This window comes from Pinus tabuliformis, chromosome 1_1 (assembly GCF_031772625.1).
Source record: "Pinus tabuliformis cultivar Carrire ecotype Pingquan chromosome 1_1, CPIR1, whole genome shotgun sequence".
In the NCBI taxonomy this organism is placed as follows: domain Eukaryota; kingdom Viridiplantae; phylum Streptophyta; class Pinopsida; order Pinales; family Pinaceae; genus Pinus; species Pinus tabuliformis.
The window spans coordinates 278,999,019-279,017,472 of NC_142297.1; the positions used below are offsets into that span (position 1 = coordinate 278,999,019).

Sequence of the window (18,454 nt, forward strand, 5' to 3'; positions counted from 1 at the left end):
TAATGTGAGTCTTGAGATAAATGAGATGCCTAACTTGTGGATTGAGAAGTATAGCGACACAACGGGCTGTGAAAATCACCTCGGGATCACACTTATGGGAAGCACCAAATAAACACCAAATTCCAACTAGTGACCTTTACACCACGAAGTGGTTTAACAAAACACCTATTCATTTTTTTAATTTTATTATAGTTGAAATTATTTTTTAATTTAAAGAATAATTTATTTTAATTCTAAAAGGGATACGGAAATGAGGCCTTGGATAGACGATGAGTGGGTGTGTTCTTAAGGCACTCCTAGATGTTAAAACATCAGTTCATTGAGGCCTTGGATAGACAATGAGTGGGTGTGTTGTTAAGGCACTCCTAGATGTTAAAACATGAGTTCAATTCCTCGCTCTACTCAGGTGTTATTCTTGGACATGACCATAATGTAGCCTCACCAATGGCAAACTTACAAATTTTTTTTCTAAAAGGACACATGCCAACTCGATGTTCAGCATGGAAAGAATTACACATCTCCCACATAATGGGTTGTAAAATACCCTTCTTGGTGCAACAATGAACCGAGAAAGCATAATTAGAGTGATAATATGTTTTATAATACTTTTAATGAAAAATAATCAAATATGTATATTCATTTTTTAATTTTATTATAGTTGGCATTGTTTTTTAATTTAAATAATATTTTGGCGGAAACATTATTAACTATTGTTCAGATAAGGTGCGGGGGAGAGTGACAAAAACCTCAGATAGTTTGTAGTTTGGTGCTAAGTCTGGTTTCAGGGTTTCATGGCGGGTCTTGCAGGGGGAGCACCGCTCCCTCCTACAAGCAAGCCGTCACGGAGGGCGGCAAGGAGGAGGGAGGGAAGTTGTTCCAAACTCCATTGGAGAAAAGATTAGAAGCAAGAGGTAAGGAATCAGAGGGAAGCAAGGAGATCCCGGATCAGGAAGAAAAACAACGGACCGCGAATCAAGAAAGGGAGAAGGAAGGCAGTAGCAGGCAAATGCCTCATGCGAAAACTACGGGAGTCTGTAAACCCAAGTCGAGCACCATCCCCAGGGTCATACTAAATGATCCAGAGATTCAAGTGCACAGGGACCATATGAAAGAACATGCAATCATCTGCAAGTTCATGGGGTTATGGCCAACGGAGAAAGCTCTACACATATGGATCAGGAGTCATTGGAAGCCTAAGGGAGAAATACATTTGCATCTAGGATCTAAGGGATTCTTCATAGTGCTGTTTGTGAGCCTAGAGGACAAAGATAGAGTGTTTGAAGGAGGACCTTACTTCTTTGCAGTGGCAGGACTCTACATGCGCCCATGGTTAATGAACTTCATTCCAGAACGCGAAACATTCACATCTATACCAGTGTGGATCAGACTTTACTCACTACCTCTGGACTACTGGCAACCAGAGTCGTTGAAAACTATCGGCAACAAGCTGGGGCATTTCCTGAAAATATCCGAGGCAACTCTCAAGGGTAGATATACCTCCTTCGCCTGAATATGTGTGGAAATGGATCTGTCTGGAGCTCTTCCGGAAGCAATAATCTTAGAAGTATATGATGAGGAATGGGTGCAAATGGTAGACTATGAGCATATACCATTCAGATGCTGCAAATGTCATGAACATGGACATCTATTCAGAGATTGTCCCACAAACAATGTAGAAAGCAATGGGAAAACCTCTGTGGACAAAGACCATGAGGGCTTTACCAAGGTTGGGAGTAAAGGGAAAGGGGGTAAAAGATCACACAAGAAAATGAGTGATGACAGACAAACAAAACACAATAGTTTCAAAATCCTAGAGGATATGGAGGAGAACATGGAGACAACACGGGTTAATGAGAATGTCCCCAAGGGGCAGGACATGGAAGCGGACATGGAATACATCCCAGAAAATAACCAGCAGACAGAGGAGACACAAAACTGCATGGAAATCAGCAAGGACCAAGAAATGACCCCAAGTGAGGCAGGCACGGAGGATCATGAGCTGTAGGAGATTCTAGATAGGGAAAACCTGGATCTAGAACAATTTTTGGAACAAGGAAAGAACAAAGGAGTAGACTCATTACCCAAAGAAGACTATGACTGAGTCCAACAACTCTATCTATGGAGGGCACAAGCGAAGGGAAATGGGGTCAAAAGAAACCACGAAAGTCAAGAGTAGAGTGGGATCAAGATGATGGAGAATCAACAAACACTATCTCCAAAAACCCAGGCAGGAAAAGAGGAAGGAAAAGACAGAATGAACTGCTTACCGAATGCGGGAAACTACTGATTAACTCAGGTAAGATGAAAGATCTTACCAACTATTCCTTTACCAATATTTCTTAATGAAGCTTACAACCTGGAACATTAGAGGTTTAGGCAGTAGAAGGAAACAGAGAAACTTGAGTAATAGAATAAAAGAAGTAAAACCAGACATGGCATTTATTCAGGAGACAAAATGTTCAATGGAGAAAATAAGAGAAATTCACAGCAAATGGTTAATCAAGTATGAGTATTTGGAGGTTAAAGCTAACAACTCTGTAGGAGGGATTCTTACGTTGTGGGATCCTCATAAATTGGGAATCCTGGATGCAGAAGCATCCAGGAACTATCTTTCTCTGGTTTGTAGTCCAGTAGGTGACAAAGAGACTTACATGATAACCAATGTATATGGCCCTCAACAGCAAGCAGATAAGCTCAAGCTTCTCACCTCCTTGGAGGAGCTCAGAGCTCGTCACCCCAACATACCCTGGATACTAGCAGGGGATTTCAATATGATAAGATCTCTTTCGGAAAAAAAGGAGGTACGAGACAGCTTGGTAGGGACTCTGAGGCCTTCCAAGAATTCCTCATGAACATGGGACTGGTGGACACAGAGACTATAAATGGAACCTTCACTTGGAACAATAAAAGAGGAGGAATTTCGCAAGTGGTGTCAAAACTGGACAGGTTTATTGTTTCTGAGGATCTCATTCTCACAGGATTAGCGATCACTGCGTCCATTCTGCCCTTTCGAGGCTCGGATCATTGGCCTATACAGCTAAAAGCCTCCTTTATGGGAACTTCGAGGAATAGGCCGTTCAGATTTGAAAATGCCTGGCTCTCTCACCCCAACTTCACCAGTCACATCGACACCTGGTGGAAAGAGGATTTGAATATTCAAGGAACCAAGATGTATATGCTCCAGCAGAGACTGAAACACATCAAATCCAAACTCAAGGAATGGAACAAAAAAGAATTTGGGGACATCATCAAATCCAGAAAGAGTTCGGAACAGAAACTCCAAGAAATCAACCAAATCAACATCACAGAGGGCTTCAACGAGGAAAGACAGAACCTAACCGATTCTTTGCAGAAAGAATGGGAAGAGCGCTGCCTACAAGAGGAAACTTTTTGGAAACAAAAATCTAGGAACCAATGGCTCAAAGAGGGAGAAAGGAATACCAAGTTCTTCCACAAATCCACTATGGCCCATAGGGCACATAACATAATCACAAAGCTAAAGGATTCTCAAGGAATTGAGCTCATAGCCCACAAGGATATGGAGACAATCCTAGTACAACATTTCTCTGACATTGCCAAGGAGCCAATGGAAGACAGAACTAGGTTCATTGAAAGAATCACTAAGCACATCCCCAAGTTGGTCACAAGGAGGACAACCATAATCTCAATAGGCCAGTCTCGGAAGAGGAGGTCAGTGAGGTGATCAAGGAAATGCAGAGTGGAAAAGCACCAGGCTCGGATGGTTTCAATGTTGATTTCTTCAAAGCCTGTTGGGACATAGTCAAGCAGGACATTCTTGAGGTGGTGGAGGACTCAAGACAACACAAAAAGGTGCTGAAAGCTCTAAATGTGACCTTTATAGATTTAATCCCCAAAAAGGAGAATACTATTACTGCGGAGGGATTCAGACCCATTGCCTTGTGCAATGTGGTATACAAAATCATCTCCAAAGTGATAGCAAATAGACTCAAGCCTCTACTACCTTCACTCATCTCTGAAGAGAAAACAGGGTATGTGGAAGGAAGACAAATTCTTAACAACATCATCCAAGCACATGAGGTGGTTCACTCTCTCAAAAGCAATAAGCAAGCAGGTATGATCATTCAACTGGACCTAGCGAAGGCCTATGACAAACTCAACTGGTCTTACATAAGAGCTATTCTGAAAGCCTATGGCTTCGACCAAAATTGGATAAGATGGATCATGGCGCTTGTCACCACAACCAGTTTCTCCATTCTGCTTAATGGAGCTCCCTCTAATACTTTCACACCCTCTAGAGGGCTCCGACAGGGTGATCCGCTTTCTCCTTTCCTCTTTGTCCTCATGATGGAAGGACTGGGCAGGGCAATCAAATCGGCAAATGTTGAAGGTAGAATTCAGGGGATCAAGCTTACCCCGGATGGAGAGGCTAACACTCATCAACAATTCGTGGATGATACTATGCTACAGGGGGTTCCCATAGTTAGGGAGGTGAGGGCAATCAAAGAGATCTTAAACGACTTTACTATGGCAGCAGGCACTGAGGTAAGCCAAAACAAGTCCAAAGTTTTCTTCTTTAACACTAATATTGCTATTCAGAATAACATCGCTAGAGTTCTTGGTTTTCAAAGGGAACAGTTGCCCTCCAAATATCTGGGCATACCTCTTACAGACAAACCTTTATGTAAGCAAATATGGGAACCGATTTTAAACAAACTTCAAGACAAGATCAGCAATTGGAATTGTCGTGCTTTAAACCTCGCAGGGCGACTGGTGCTCACTCAGGTGGTTTTGCAGGCCATTCCCATCTTTATGTTTGCAGCTTTCCCTGCTCCTCAAGGCATCAAGTAGCAAATAAGAAGCATTCAGAGAAACTTCCTGTGGGGCAGAGGGGAAAAGAAAAATAAATGGGCTCTTGTAGCCTGGGATAAGCTCTGCAAGCCCAAAAACCATGGTGGTTTGGGTTTGGAGGATCCTGACATTCTAAGTCAAGCTTCGAGGGCCAAGCTCTGGTGGCGCTGGATCAAGGAGCCGGGTGCACCTTGGGCCAAGCTTTGGACACAAAAATATGCCAGGCACTGGCAAGAATAGGACCGTATTAGAATGACAGGACAAATCAAAGGTTCACACATCTGGAACCTTGCTTGGGAGAACAAAAGCATCATTCAGCAACACTGCTTTTGGGAAATTAGAGCAGGGGACCAGGCCCGCTTCTGGGAGGATAGCTGGCAACAGGAACCTATCATAATTAGGGATGAACTGGCAGCTCTCAAGAGGGCTACAGATAGCAAAGGGCTCTCACTAGTAAAAGATTTATGGGATCAGGGGAGAGATAAGGAAAAATGGAGGAAATGGAAGAACCTAGGTTATAATGGGGAGAACCCTTTGAAGGCCATGGCGGAGATTTTAGCCAAGAATTTAGAGCAGAGAAGAATCTTGGTCTCCTCCTCTCCGGACCAACTTAGATGGGGAAAGAATAATGAAGGTAACTATAATCTCAAAGAAGCCAAATAGGTAATCACAGGTTATAACTCTGTAAATGCTGAGAAAGTTTGGCAGGAGCTGTGGCATTCTCCACAGTGGATGAAAGTCAAACTTTTTATCTGGCTAGTTCATCAAAAGAAAATTCTCACTTGGGATAACCTTCTCAAGAAAGGTTTCATTGGTCCCTCCAAATGTTACCTATGTGGCTCGTAGGAGGAAACGATCGATCACCTTCTAAATCTTTGTTCTTATTCTGCTAGAATTTGGGATTGGGTAGCTTCCAGCTTCATACAGACTGACAGGGATAGGCTCAGCATATCCAACACTTTAACGAACCGGAGAAAGAACTTCTCAGACAATGAGATTATCAACAAGGCCTGGAGTCTGGTGCCAGGCTTTGTCATCTGAAACATTTGGAAAGAACAGAATATCTGGATCTTCAAAGATAAAGCCAGAGAACCCCTACTTATCATCAATCAGATTTTGAAACAACTCAAGGAAACGGTTAGGAGCACGTTGAGCACAAACCCCTCGAATCCTCCTCTTCCTCATGAAGTGCACATTCTCACCAATATGGATCTCCAATCCCTCAACCCTCATGGGACAAAGAAGAATATAAGCACAATTAGCACTAGGGATGGGGGCTGGCAGCCCCCTCCACAGGGCTTCTTCAAAGCCAATATCGATGGCGCTTCCAAGGGAAATCCAGGGGAAGCAGGTTTTGGAGGAGCCATAAGGGACTCTGAGGGGCTAATAAATTACATTTTCCATGGCCACCTGGAAAAGGGTACCAATAACATGGCTGAGCTTTTGGCTCTTGATCAATGTATGGAGGTTCTAATGGAAACAAATTTACAGAATGTCATAATTGAAGCAGATTCGGATTTGGTCATCAAAGTAGTCAAGAAGATTCAAAATGGGACCTCGCCTGACAAAGTGTCGAGGCACTGGAAGCTGCTGCAGTTGTTTTACCGTATCCAATCTCACTTTCGCATCCTTAAGACTATAAGATTTGTCCATGTCAGGAGGAAGGCGAATATGCTTGTAGATAGGTTAGCCAATGAGGGCATGACCAATGGAGACAGGGATCTGCGGTTTCCATGGGATCTACTACCTGAAGGGAAGCTGCGGAAGGAATGCGTAACTCTGGCTAATGCAGACTGGGGTTCGTGGATGAAAAGGGCTAACACCGGAGACAGAGACGGTGAATACATCACCTAATTCGTCTTAGTGTTTTGTTCAAAGGGTTAATAGATGCAGGTTTGGACTTGAGCATTGGCACCTTTGGCTCTTCTGGCTCAGCTGGTCTCTAATGGAGACTCCATGTGGATAGCTCGGTCAGGCCGGAAGCAGATTGACTGGAAGGAATACTTGGATAATACTCTTTGGGTAGTTTCTGGTTCATCGCATAGGCTCGGGGCTGTTCCTAGCTTTGTGGTTGGGGCGGGCGCTTCCACCCTGGTGGTGACTCAGGGAGCCGAGAGAAGAGAGAATTCTGCTCTTACGTCGAGGGGCGTGGGTTTGAGCGACCTCTTTCCAAGGTCAGGGGTCGAAAGTGGTTTCTGGTCTATCGCGCAGGCTATGGGTGGTTTCCGATTTATCGCGCAGGCTCTGGGTGGTTTCCGGTTTCGAGGCTGGGGCATGCGATTCCACTCAGGTCGTGGCACGTGGCACCGAGATGAGAGAGAAAAATTGCTCTCATCGCGCGGTATCTCCTGAGCATCTCGGTTGTACGATATCGTCGAGGAGCGTAGGATCGGGTCGCCTCTCTCAACGGTTAGGATTCATCGTGCAATTTTCTTATGGTTTTTTGTCAGTGGGTCCCTCGGTGGGTCTGTACTACCCTTCCTTTATCGGGTCTGTACGTGTGGTTCCTTTCTGGGGTTATTGTGTGGCCTTTTGTAAAGCTGGGGTTTCGCTCTTTTGTGTTTTCTGCACTCCTTTCTGTGGTTTGAGAGGCTATAGCTGTTGCTTCTTTGGCTTGGAGGCTTTGCTTCCTTGCTGCCCTATCTTTTAGGGTTTCCTGTACATTATGTAACTTTTTTGTTTAATAGAAGGTTCGTCTCTTGCTTACAAAAAAAATAAATTTAAAGAATATTTTATTTTTATTTTAAAAGGGATATGCACCAATTTTATGTTGGGAAATGAAATAATTAACATCTCCCTCATGCTAGGTGTTGAAAATACAACAAGAAAATCCTGATTTGATTTTATCCTTGAATTAAATTAGGAATAAAATTGTAATTCCACATCACAAGACAACTTGTACGAGTTAACTAAGTTGATTTGACTTAGTCGGCTCAATTAATTTGAGTTGAGGTTCTAACTTGAGACATGTAGAGTGTATCCTACATTATAGGAGCACTCATTGAGTTTATTTTGAGTTGTAATTAATTAATTCAATTTAACTGAGTTAAGGTCGCTTAAACTAGTTCCAACTAATGGAGGAACTAGTTGGAGGTCAAACAGTGGAGTGTTTCCTGATGTGTTCAACCAGTTAACTGATGATTCACTCATAAATAACTCATGCATGTCATATATGAGATTTACCCAGTTGAGATTAGAGTTCAAGGGTACTGTACTATTAGTTGTATAATCACCTGAATTGTACAAATGGTGCATGTAGTCAAAGGAATGCCTATGAGGATTGCACAATTCATATTGAGATTTTCCCCTAATTAATAGGGGCCTAATTCCCAAGGAAAATGTCCAAGGAAATAGGGACTTGGGCGAGCGAAAATTTGATTATGTATTGGCCTAGGATTGTCTAGGAAGAAGTGAGACAGATAGAGATAGTGCAGAGGTTGCTCTGGCTTGAGAAAAGCATTGTAATCTTCTCACATTTTCTGACTAATGCAATATATAGATAGCGGGGGTTTTTAGTTGTGGCTTTCCCGAGGAAATCATTTTTTAATGTGTTGATTGAATTCTTTCTCTTGTATGCTTCATGATTTTGAGATCGTTTAATTGTTTTTGGTGATGAGTAGAGTAGATTCAAGTCTATTGTTTTAGTAAATTACAATTAGCAGTTTGAATCTACATGGAATTTCTACATGGTACCAGAGTAGAAATCACTCTAGAAGAGGAGAATATGATTTTTTCTTTTGCAGGTGAAATCAATATGCAGTATCATTCTTTAGAGCGAGTAGGATGTCGTTCTGTAGATTGAGACTCAAATATTCCCTTGAGGGTAGCTCGAATTATATTTCTTGGAAGGATAGGATGGAGGCAACGTTGGAAGACAACGAGCTTAAGGAATTCATAGATAAATATATTCCTAAGCCTCTAGCAACTGATGCTCTAGATTTGGCAGAGTGAAGGAAACGTGTTACAGAGGCGAGAATGATCATACTGGAAGGAGTTCGAGATCATATTTTCTTGAACCTCCATGGGAAGGAGACTCCATATGCAATGTGGAAGGCTTTGACAGACTTGTTTAAGAACATCGGTGACCACATGAAGCTAGCACTAAAGGACAAGCTCAAGAAAATCAAGATGGAAAAGGGCGACACAATACCATAGTACTTGAGAAAGTTCACCCAATGTTGGGATGAGCTTGGGAGTGTTGGTATTATAGTTTCTGAAGACGATTTGGTTAGCCTAGCACTTTTATGCCTTTGCAAGAGCTAGCATAGCTACCAAGATTCAATAAATGAGAGGGAGAAGCTACTAGAGTGGGAGAGTTTGTGGTCCTACTTAGTGCAAGAAGAGATAAGACAGAGCACTAGAGATGGAACCTCATCCAAACATGATGATGAGGAGAGTTGTGCCTTAGCTAGAAAGGTGAAGAAAGGGAAAGGAAAGGAATTCCGATCCAAAGGAGATTCTAGTTTGGGCGGAAAGAAGAGGACTTGTCGAATATTAAATGTTTTCACTATCATGAGATGGAAAACTATGCCATGAAGTGTTCGCACAAGAAGGCCAGTAAGAAGGTGAAGCTCTTTCTTCATATTTTGAGTTGGATTTCACCCTCATTGCTTGCATGGTGACATCGACAATGGGTAGTGTGTGGTATTTGGATAGTGGAGCCTCATTCGATATGACTGGAACAAATAATTCTTCAGTGACTTGGAGGAGAAGAACCTCTAGATGCATATCGAAATAGGAGATGATCGAAGGTATAGTGCGACTAACATTGGTACTTTTACTTTTTAGAGGGAGTTTGGTTATCCTCTCACATTAAAAGATGTCATGTATGTTCCAGGTTTGTAGACAAATTTGGTTTCAATTGTTGCGTTGGAGGACCGTGGCTATGATGTGATATTTAGGAAAGGAAAGGATCTAATTCATCATATAGCCTCGGGACAAGTGAAGTGGATCGATGTTCGGGTGAAGAAACTATATAGATTGGATGTAGAAGATTGTGGTGCTTTGAGCACAAAAACAGAGAAGGTGTAGAACCAAGACATAAGTGAATTGTGGCATACAATATTGGGCCACTTGCACCACAGAGCTTTGAAGATCATGCAACAAATTTCTACAGGACTTCCCAAGGGTGCACTAGAGAAGAGAGATAAATGCAAAGGGTGTACATTGGGGAAGTATGCCAAATCCACCTTTCATGATAAGGACAATCGAGTGCAAGCGATCCTTGAAAGAATTCGCTCAGATGTGTGTGAACTGTTCTCGATAGCCTCCATGACCAAGAAAAGGTATTATGTAATATTTGTAGATGATTTCTCACGTAAGTTTTGGATTTTCTTCATGCAGAAGAAAGATCAGACGTTTTGTAATTTTTTTGAAGTTAAAGCACTTGTTGTGAAAGACACTGGCAGGAAAGTGAAGGCTCTTAAGAGTGATAACAATGGAGACTATGATTCAGATTAATTCAAGAAATTATAAGCATTAGAAAGAATTCGATGGGTGTTAATAACACTCCATAACCCACAATAGAATGGGGTGGCTGAAAGGAAGAACAAAAGTATTGTGGGAGATGCATGGGCAATGTTACATGATCAGGTCCTATCGTTGCACTTGTCGGCTGAAGCATGAAACACAACTGCATATGTGCATAACAGAAGTCCTCATCGGATTCTTGGGATGAGTACACCAGACAAAGTTTTTTAGGTAAGAAACTAGATGTGGCACACTTCACGATCTTTCGTTCATGAGTTCACTATGATGTTACCAAGGATGCAAGGAAAAAACTAGAACCAACAGCTGAGTTGGGCATATTTGTGGGGTACACAGATACACCTCACAACTATTGGGTGTACCTGTCATCTCACAAGATGATAGTGGTTTGTAAAGATGGGAATTTCGATGAAGAGAAGGCCATGATATGTTCCTTGAGAGGGAGATTCATTTGCATGCAGATGAGGAGCTTTTAGCTCCAAAGGAAGAACCTAAGGATAATATGGAGTAGCCACATGTAGAGGAGCAGAGAGTGGAAGCACCCACTCTTGTAGAGACTTCCAGACATGGAAGGAAACAGAACAGAGAAGATAATAGATGGATGCATGATGCTAGAGAGAATGTGGGAGAAACCATATCACATCGCCAACATAGGAGGTCACCATATCGGTACATTGGCTACATGTCTCTGATGAGTGAGAGTGTAAAGATTGATCCATCCTCATTCGAGGAAGTAGCGCAAAAAATAGTATGGGTTGATGCCATGGTAGAGGAGTATGAATCCATTACCAGAAAAAATTTTGGGGAGTGGTCCCAATACCAACAAACAAGTCAGTGGTGAGTTGCAAATGGATTTACAAGGTAAAGAAAATAGAATATGGGAGTGTGGAGAAACACAAGCCAAAATTTGTGGCTAGAGGGTTTTCTCAGGTGGAGGGAATTGATTACAAGGAGACCTTTCCTCTAGTAGCAATGTACTCTTCAATCGTATCTACTCTATCACTTTCAGCGCAGATGGGATAGAAGATACATTAGATGGATGTGAAGGCAACATTCCTCAATAGAGTGATTGAGGAAGAGGTGTACATTGAGTAGTCAGAAGTATTTGAGACCTTAAACAAAGAGTGACATGTGTTCAGACTCAATTGAGCGATGTATGGATTGAAACAAGAACCCTGTGCTTGGTACACTAGGATTGTCAGTTATTTCACCTGCGTTGGGCTTCACCAAAATTGAAGCAAATGCGAACCTTTACCATATTGTGGTTGAAGGTAAATTATTGATTATCGTATTATATGTCGATGATTTAATTCTATCAGATGATGAAAAGCTGGTAAAATATTGCAAAGAGGATCTTACAAGAGAATTCAAGATGAAGGACCTGGGGCTCATGCAATATTTCCTTGGTATGGAAGTATGGAAAGAAGATGAGGAAATTTTTGTCTCTCAAGGCAAGTATGCCAACGCGATATTGAAGAAGTTCCACATGGAGAGCAGAAAACCCACGGAGACTCCTCTAGCAGGAAATTGGAGGAAGAAAGGTGCTACTTTAGGTGAAGTAGTGGAGGCTACTATATATAAGAAGCTCTTGGGTTCACTTATGTATTTGGTGAACACACGATCGAACATATGTTTTGCAGCTAACCAACTTAGTCAAATATTTTTTTTCTAAGTAAGGTTAATCTATTAATATGATACAAAAAAGTAGTTACAGTGATTCTTGGCCAAAAAAAGAACCTGGCCTCAATCAACACGCAGCCATGAAAGTTGTCTGAGACTGCCCCAACAAAGGGGAAACCAGTCCAAAAAAATGTCCAGAATACAACTAGATTTAACCCACAGTTTATCCTGACGAGACCAACCGACCAAAACCAACATCAAAAACCACACTAAAACCAACAGTTTATCCTGACTAGACCAACCGACCATCAGATTATCCTGAGGACACATAGACTGGACAAAAACTAAACCAAGAACTAGAAGAAATGCCACCTGGCAGACATGACACGCGTCGCAAAGTCTTCCAGAGCAGGTTCCTCCACAATTGGACACGCCCAGTCATCCAGGTTGTCCGACTCACCACGTCCCAATGCCTGATGGCCTTCCTCCATGCTGCTTGCCTCATCCTGTGGGCCTGACGTGTCATCCAGACGGCTCTCCAAGGCCTGCGTGTCACTTTGAACACCCATCTCAACATGCGAACTACCAGCAATGGCTTTATCGTGCCTTCTGTTCCAACCTCAATCACCTACCTGCTCGTCATTGTTGCCCCTGTTCCTGCTTGGGCTAGCTCTGTTCGCCTCCTCCGAGGAAATGGTCATGGGAGTATGCTGCTTGGTCTCTTCTATAATGGAAATGGAGATAGTGGCTACAATAACCGGGCAGTGCAAAGAGCTGTGAAACCGAAATTGCGTTGTGTGAGGAACAGGATGCGGAGGCAGAGGAAAGGTTGCAGTGCGAACAACCGCTACTTCACGTCTTGAGCTGTGGAGGCCAGCTCTGCCTCTGCCACTTCTAGTATTCAGATACTGACCTGCAAGACTGTGCTGGTGGGGATTTTTGGCAGAGGAGGTAGGGGAAGCAGAGTCATGGCTATGCAAAGCAGGGGAGCAAGAACTTCCACCTCGCGTGCAACCATGTTGGCTGCGCATACGGTGGTGGACCATGGTGGATATGGGAACAGGTAAAGAGTCAGGAGGAGCAGAAGAGGAATTGACAGAAGAGCTTTGCACGGAAGTTACAGAGGGCTAGAGGTTGTGAGCTGAATTGTAGAGGTTTGTATGGGAATGGTGGAAGCCATTACCCGAATCAATATAGCTCACAATCCAGCATTTGTGCCCAGTGCTAGTGCGTTCAGTCGGCTCTCCCGCCTGCAGAGGGCATGCACAGTGAAATAGGGGCAAAATGAAAGGAATGTTCTCCAGCTCCATGGTTATGCAAGTAATGGCCTTGCCTTGACTTGAGTAGGCATTAAATGCCGTCTGCGAGGTGCCATGAATGTCATTCATGGTGATCTTGGGAAGGTTGTAGAGGGCCATGTGGCTGCACCATCCACCATCGCCCCGTCTCATCATCTTAATAACCTTAAATAACACCCGCATCTGGGGGTTGAGCTTCCTTGTGCACCAGGTCAGTGCAAACTTGCAATTGATTGTGGTCATCTATAATGTTGAGAAGACCGTAATGTAGGATTTGGTCCTGTTCCACCCCAATGTTTGCTAGGAGATCAACAACTTTGTTACTATCCCTTTTGATGTGAATAAAAGTTATTGCTCTCCTATCTTTTATCCATTTCTCTATTGTTTCAAGCCTAGCCATTAATCTCCAGCTTTTGGCAACTCTTGAAGCCGTGCTTCCTTGTTGGATTTGAGTGGCCATATTGATTAGAATTTGAGTGTCCCCTTCTATAATGATGGGATAAAAATTATGTTGGTGAGCTAGCTTCATACCTTGCCACAATCCTTCCAGTTCTGCAGAATTGTTCGTATCCCATCCAATGGAGCCAAAATACAATAGTAGGGGTTGGCCCTCATGATTTCTGAATATGCCCCCGTATCCTGCTTTGCCCGGGTTGCCCTTGGAGGCACCATCAAAATTTAACTTAATCACTCTTTTTGGGGGGCGTAACCAATGTGAAAGCTGCCTGGTTGTAATGCTAGGTCTATTGGAATTCAATTGTGCTTGTTGGAGCTGGATGTTCCAGTTAGCCCATATGCTTAATTCCTGAGGCTGGGTAGGAAAGTCCTCAGTTGTCCATTGATGCAATGCAAGAGTTTCCTTGATGTTCTGACATAAGTTAGTCCATATGATTTCTAAGGAAGTTTTGTGATTTTTGAAAATTCGCTTATTTCTTTCCTTCCAGATTGTCCATAGAAGGAGACCTGGCAATATTGTCCACAGCTTGTTGAGAACTTTGCTATTATACGGCTCTGGAGTCCAGTTGCGAATGGTGCCTTTTATATCCCCAAGAAGTCTGTAGGGTCTCTGGCATCTAAAAGTGAGCTTTTCCTAGAGTTGATTGGCCATGTGGTAGGAGTCCATGAGGTGCTGAATAGTTTCTTCATTGTTTTGACAGTTGGGACAGTAGAATGGTCCTTGAAATCCTGTTTTGATTAAGTTATCGCATGTGAGAATTCTTTGATGATACAACAACTAGATGAAGTTGGAGACTTTGGGCCAGATCCCAGTAGTCCAGATACGATTCCAAGCAGGATTTGTTGGTTCCTGAGTTTGGAACATTAGCTGGTATTCTTCTTTGGTGGTGTATGTTCCTTTCGGTGTATTTCCCCATCTTAATACATCGCTTCTTGTATTGACTCTGATTCTTCTGTTGGTGAGCTCTTTGTGTAGCTCCATGTTATGAGCTTCTGTTTCTTGCTGTGCTATTTGCCTCAACGGTTTCCATTGCCTGAATCCCTGTATAGTGCTGAGAGTCCAGAAATGTGCTACATTGTCCTCCTGGTTAATGTCGTTTCCATTATGATTTGTGCATGGTAAGAGTGTTGCAATTTTGGGTCTCTGTTGCCATGAATCCGTCCAGAAACGAGCCGTCCTCCCATCCCTTATCTCCCAAAAGCTATGCTGATGGATGACCTCTCTGTGTTGCTTGGCCGCGTTCCAAATTAGGGATCTTGTGAGCGTGGTAGTTATCCTTATTAGTTCTTGTTGCGGTCGATTATTTGCATACTTTGCAGTCCATAATTGCGCCCATGGCTTCTGTGGGCAAGATACCCATTGCCACCAAATCCGTGCTCCCATCAAAGTATTGCTGTGTTGTGGATCACGTAAGCCTAGACCCCCCTGCTTTTTAGGCTTGCAAACTTTTTCCCATTTGACTAAAGCCCATTTTCTGTTTTGTCCTGTGGAGCCCCATAAGAAATTGCGTTGCAGATTCCTGATTCTCTTCAGCACCCATTTCGGTGCAGCGAGAACTGAGAAGAGATAGAGGGGCATTGATTGTAGGACTGCCTTTATCAGGACTAATCTGCTTTCCATGTTGAGAGTTTTGTATGTCCAAGACAAGAGCTGACTTTCCATATTCTCAAGGAGTTGATGCCAGGAAGCATGCTTTAAGGCTGAGTCTATGAGAGGGGTGCCTAAATACTGAGACGAAAGCTTGGCTTGAGAGAATCCAATGATTCGAGCAATGATTCTTTGGGTGGGAATAGGAGTATGGAAGAAATAAATTTGAGACTTGGTAGTGTTTATGGTGGTGCCAGAGGCTTCTGAGAATGTATCTAAAAGAGCTTTAAAGGTTCGGGCCTCACTTACAGAAGGATGACCAAAGAGAATATTGTCATCAACAAATTGTTGATGGGTAATAGCAGGGGATCCATGGACAGAGAGTCCTCTAAGATCATGGGAATGAATGACATGCTTTATAAGATGGCCCAGACCCTCAGCCATAATGATAAAAAGAAAAGGGGACAAAGGGTCACCTTGACAAATTCCTCTGGAAGGGTGGTATGGTTTAGAGGGGATCCCATTGACAAGAACAGAGCAAAGTGGGGAGGAAATTAGGGTCATAATCCATCTAACCCAGGTCGGGCTAAATCCAAAGGCTGTTAGCATCTGTTTTATGTAGGTCCAACTGAGTTTATCAAAGGCTTTGGAAAGGTCAATTTTCAATAGCATACCTGCCTGTTTGTTTTTCTTTAGAGAATGGATGGTTTCATGAGTCAATATAATACCATCCAGAATTTGATGACCTTCTACATAACCAGATTGCTCTGGTGAGATGAGAAGAGGGAGGAGCGGTTTGAGGCGATTGGCTATGACTTTTGAGATAATTTTGTAGATGACATTGCAGAGTGCAATAGGCCTGAACTTCTCTAGAGTGCTTGGTTGCACTACTTTGGGAATAAGGGCGACGAAAGTTGCATTGAGTGAAGGATGTAACCAATGCATTACTCTTGATTCTTTGACCACATTCCAGACATTTGCTTTGATTAAGTCCCAAAAGTGATGGTAAAAGTTAGATGTCAAACCATGAGGTCCAGGCGCTTTCCCATCCTTCAGTTGATTTGAAGCCTCTTCGACCTCTGTGATGGTGACTGGTCTTAGCAATAACTAATTATGCTCCTCTGTGATGAGTTTAGGAATATGCTGAAGTATCTCATTGATAGCATGCTGTCTGTCTGTGGGCTGCTCTTGATGAACAATTTTGAAGTGATTTGTGAGCTCTTTCTCTATGTCTTCCTATTTCTCCATTTTGTCTCACTGTGAGTTTTGAATGTCTGAGATTGTATTATTCATTCTTCTTTGTATAGTTGTAAGATGAAAAAATTTGGTGTTTCATTCCCCTTCTCTTAGCCATCTGATTCTTGACTTCTGTCTCCAGAGCAGTTCCTCTTGTCTGCTTCTTTCATCTAGTTGTGTTAGTAGGATTTGTTCCTGTCTGGCATGTTCCCCTATTCTGCCTTCTAGGATGATCTTCTGCTGTAGCTCTGTCATGCTCTGCTTAAGAACTTTTTTCTCTTGAAGGATGTTTCCAAATGTGGTGTAATTCCATATTTTGATTTGTTTTTTGATATGCTTCAGTCTTTGCTAGAATTTGTACATGAGTGAGCCACCATTGGGAAGGAAAATTTCCCACGTTGATTTGACCACTATATTGAACTCAGGGTGGGTAAGCCAGAAAGCTTCAAACTTGAATGGTCTTCTGTTAGATTTTCCGGGATTTTTCCATTGCAAAGAAATGGGCCAATGATCCGAGCCAGCTAAGGGTAGGATAGAGGCGCATATATCACCACCAAGATGAACAAAATTGTCTGTAATTAGAAATCTGTCCAACCTGGATGCTATTTGCTGAGTGCCAGCTCTTTTGTTGTTCCAAGTGTAGATGCCGTTATCAAAAGGTAAGTCTATTAGACCATTGTGTTGAATGTAGTCTTTGAAGTTATTGCTTTCTTTATCCAGCTTTCGTCTGCCTCCCAATTTTTCCTCTAGCCTTGTGATCATATTGAAGTCTCCTCCCATGATCCATAGTGGATAAGGTCTTGGAGCATTAAGAATCTCCAATGTTTCTAATTGCCTAATTTTTTGCGTACTTTCCTGAGGGAAGTAAACATTGGTTAAATGTCCATGTATGTTGGTACCGATCAGGTGGAACATTGCTTGAATGAAATAGTGTGAGGCATGGAAATTGGTTAAGGATATATGCTGAGTGTTCCATGCTATGGCTAACCCTCCCAAGGCACCTGTTGCATCTACTGTTACTGCTTGACATCCTGCCCAAGCTTTGGATAATATGGATTCTAATGTGTTGGTGCTGCATTTTGTTTCTTGCATGAATACAATGTATGGTTGTTCTTGCTGAATCATGTTCTTTAACATTTTGTACTTCCTGGGACCATCAAGTCCTCTTACATTCCATGATATGAGCTTCATGTTTGACTAGTAGGTAGGGATTGGTAATATTTGGTCAACTTGGAGCACCTTCCTGACTCCACTAGCATTTCCCCAATTAATATGGTACGTTGTAGATCTATTTTTCTACCTCTTTTCTTCCCATCTTTGATGATATGTTTCCCATCCCATTTTCCTCCTTGCTATATGCCCAAAGTATTATGCTGATGCATTCTTGTGAGCACTACTTCCAGATTTTCCAGTTGTCTGTCCAGTATTGTGTCGAACTCTTTCCTTTTGCATGCTTGCTCTAGACTGAAAATGTCTATTTCTGGTTTTTCTTCCATTAAGCTTTGCTGACTGCTTCCCTCCTGATGGGTTGGTGGCTGAGAAGGTTCTGCTGGAGTATCATTGATGTCCATAATTTTATTGGACCAAAGGGCTTTGTTCTGAACAAGGTTGGTGTTGAGTTGCGAGTTTGAGGCATGCTTTTAAGAGGAATTGGCATTCAAAGGATGACTGGTTTTAGAGTGGATGATTGTGGGGGACAGATGGGTGGATGGAACGGGCTTGGCTTTGCTGGCATAGGTGTGTCTGATTCAGGCTGTTCTAGATTTGTCAGAATATCAAAGCTGTTGCTGGAGGATGGAAAATCAGAAGATGGAGCAGTGTTTTTTGGTGCTGAGGGAGGTTTTTTGGTATGCCTTTTCCTGCTGGCGACCTTGGTGAATCCCTCTGGATCAGACTTGTTTCCAGTTTCTGTGGTTTTAGGAGGCATGTTTAAGGGACA

At 42.7% G+C, this 18,454-nt stretch overlaps 1 protein-coding gene across 1 annotated transcript; it reads right to left on the reverse strand.

Annotated features, from left to right (window-relative positions):
* Positions 1 to 14,469: 14,469 nt before the first annotated feature.
* On the reverse strand, positions 14,470 to 15,723 carry LOC149212621 (uncharacterized). The gene has a single exon (XM_089388757.1). It carries the CDS (start codon positions 15,721 to 15,723, stop codon positions 14,470 to 14,472), a length of 1,254 nt encoding a protein of 417 aa, XP_089244883.1.
* Positions 15,724 to 18,454: the final 2,731 nt, after the last annotated feature.

Excerpts from the sequence above, each read along its gene's own strand:
- LOC149212621 (XM_089388757.1), bottom strand. The coding sequence starts at position 15,723 with ATGGCTGAGGGTCTGGGCCATCTTATAAAGCATGTCATTCATTCCCAT.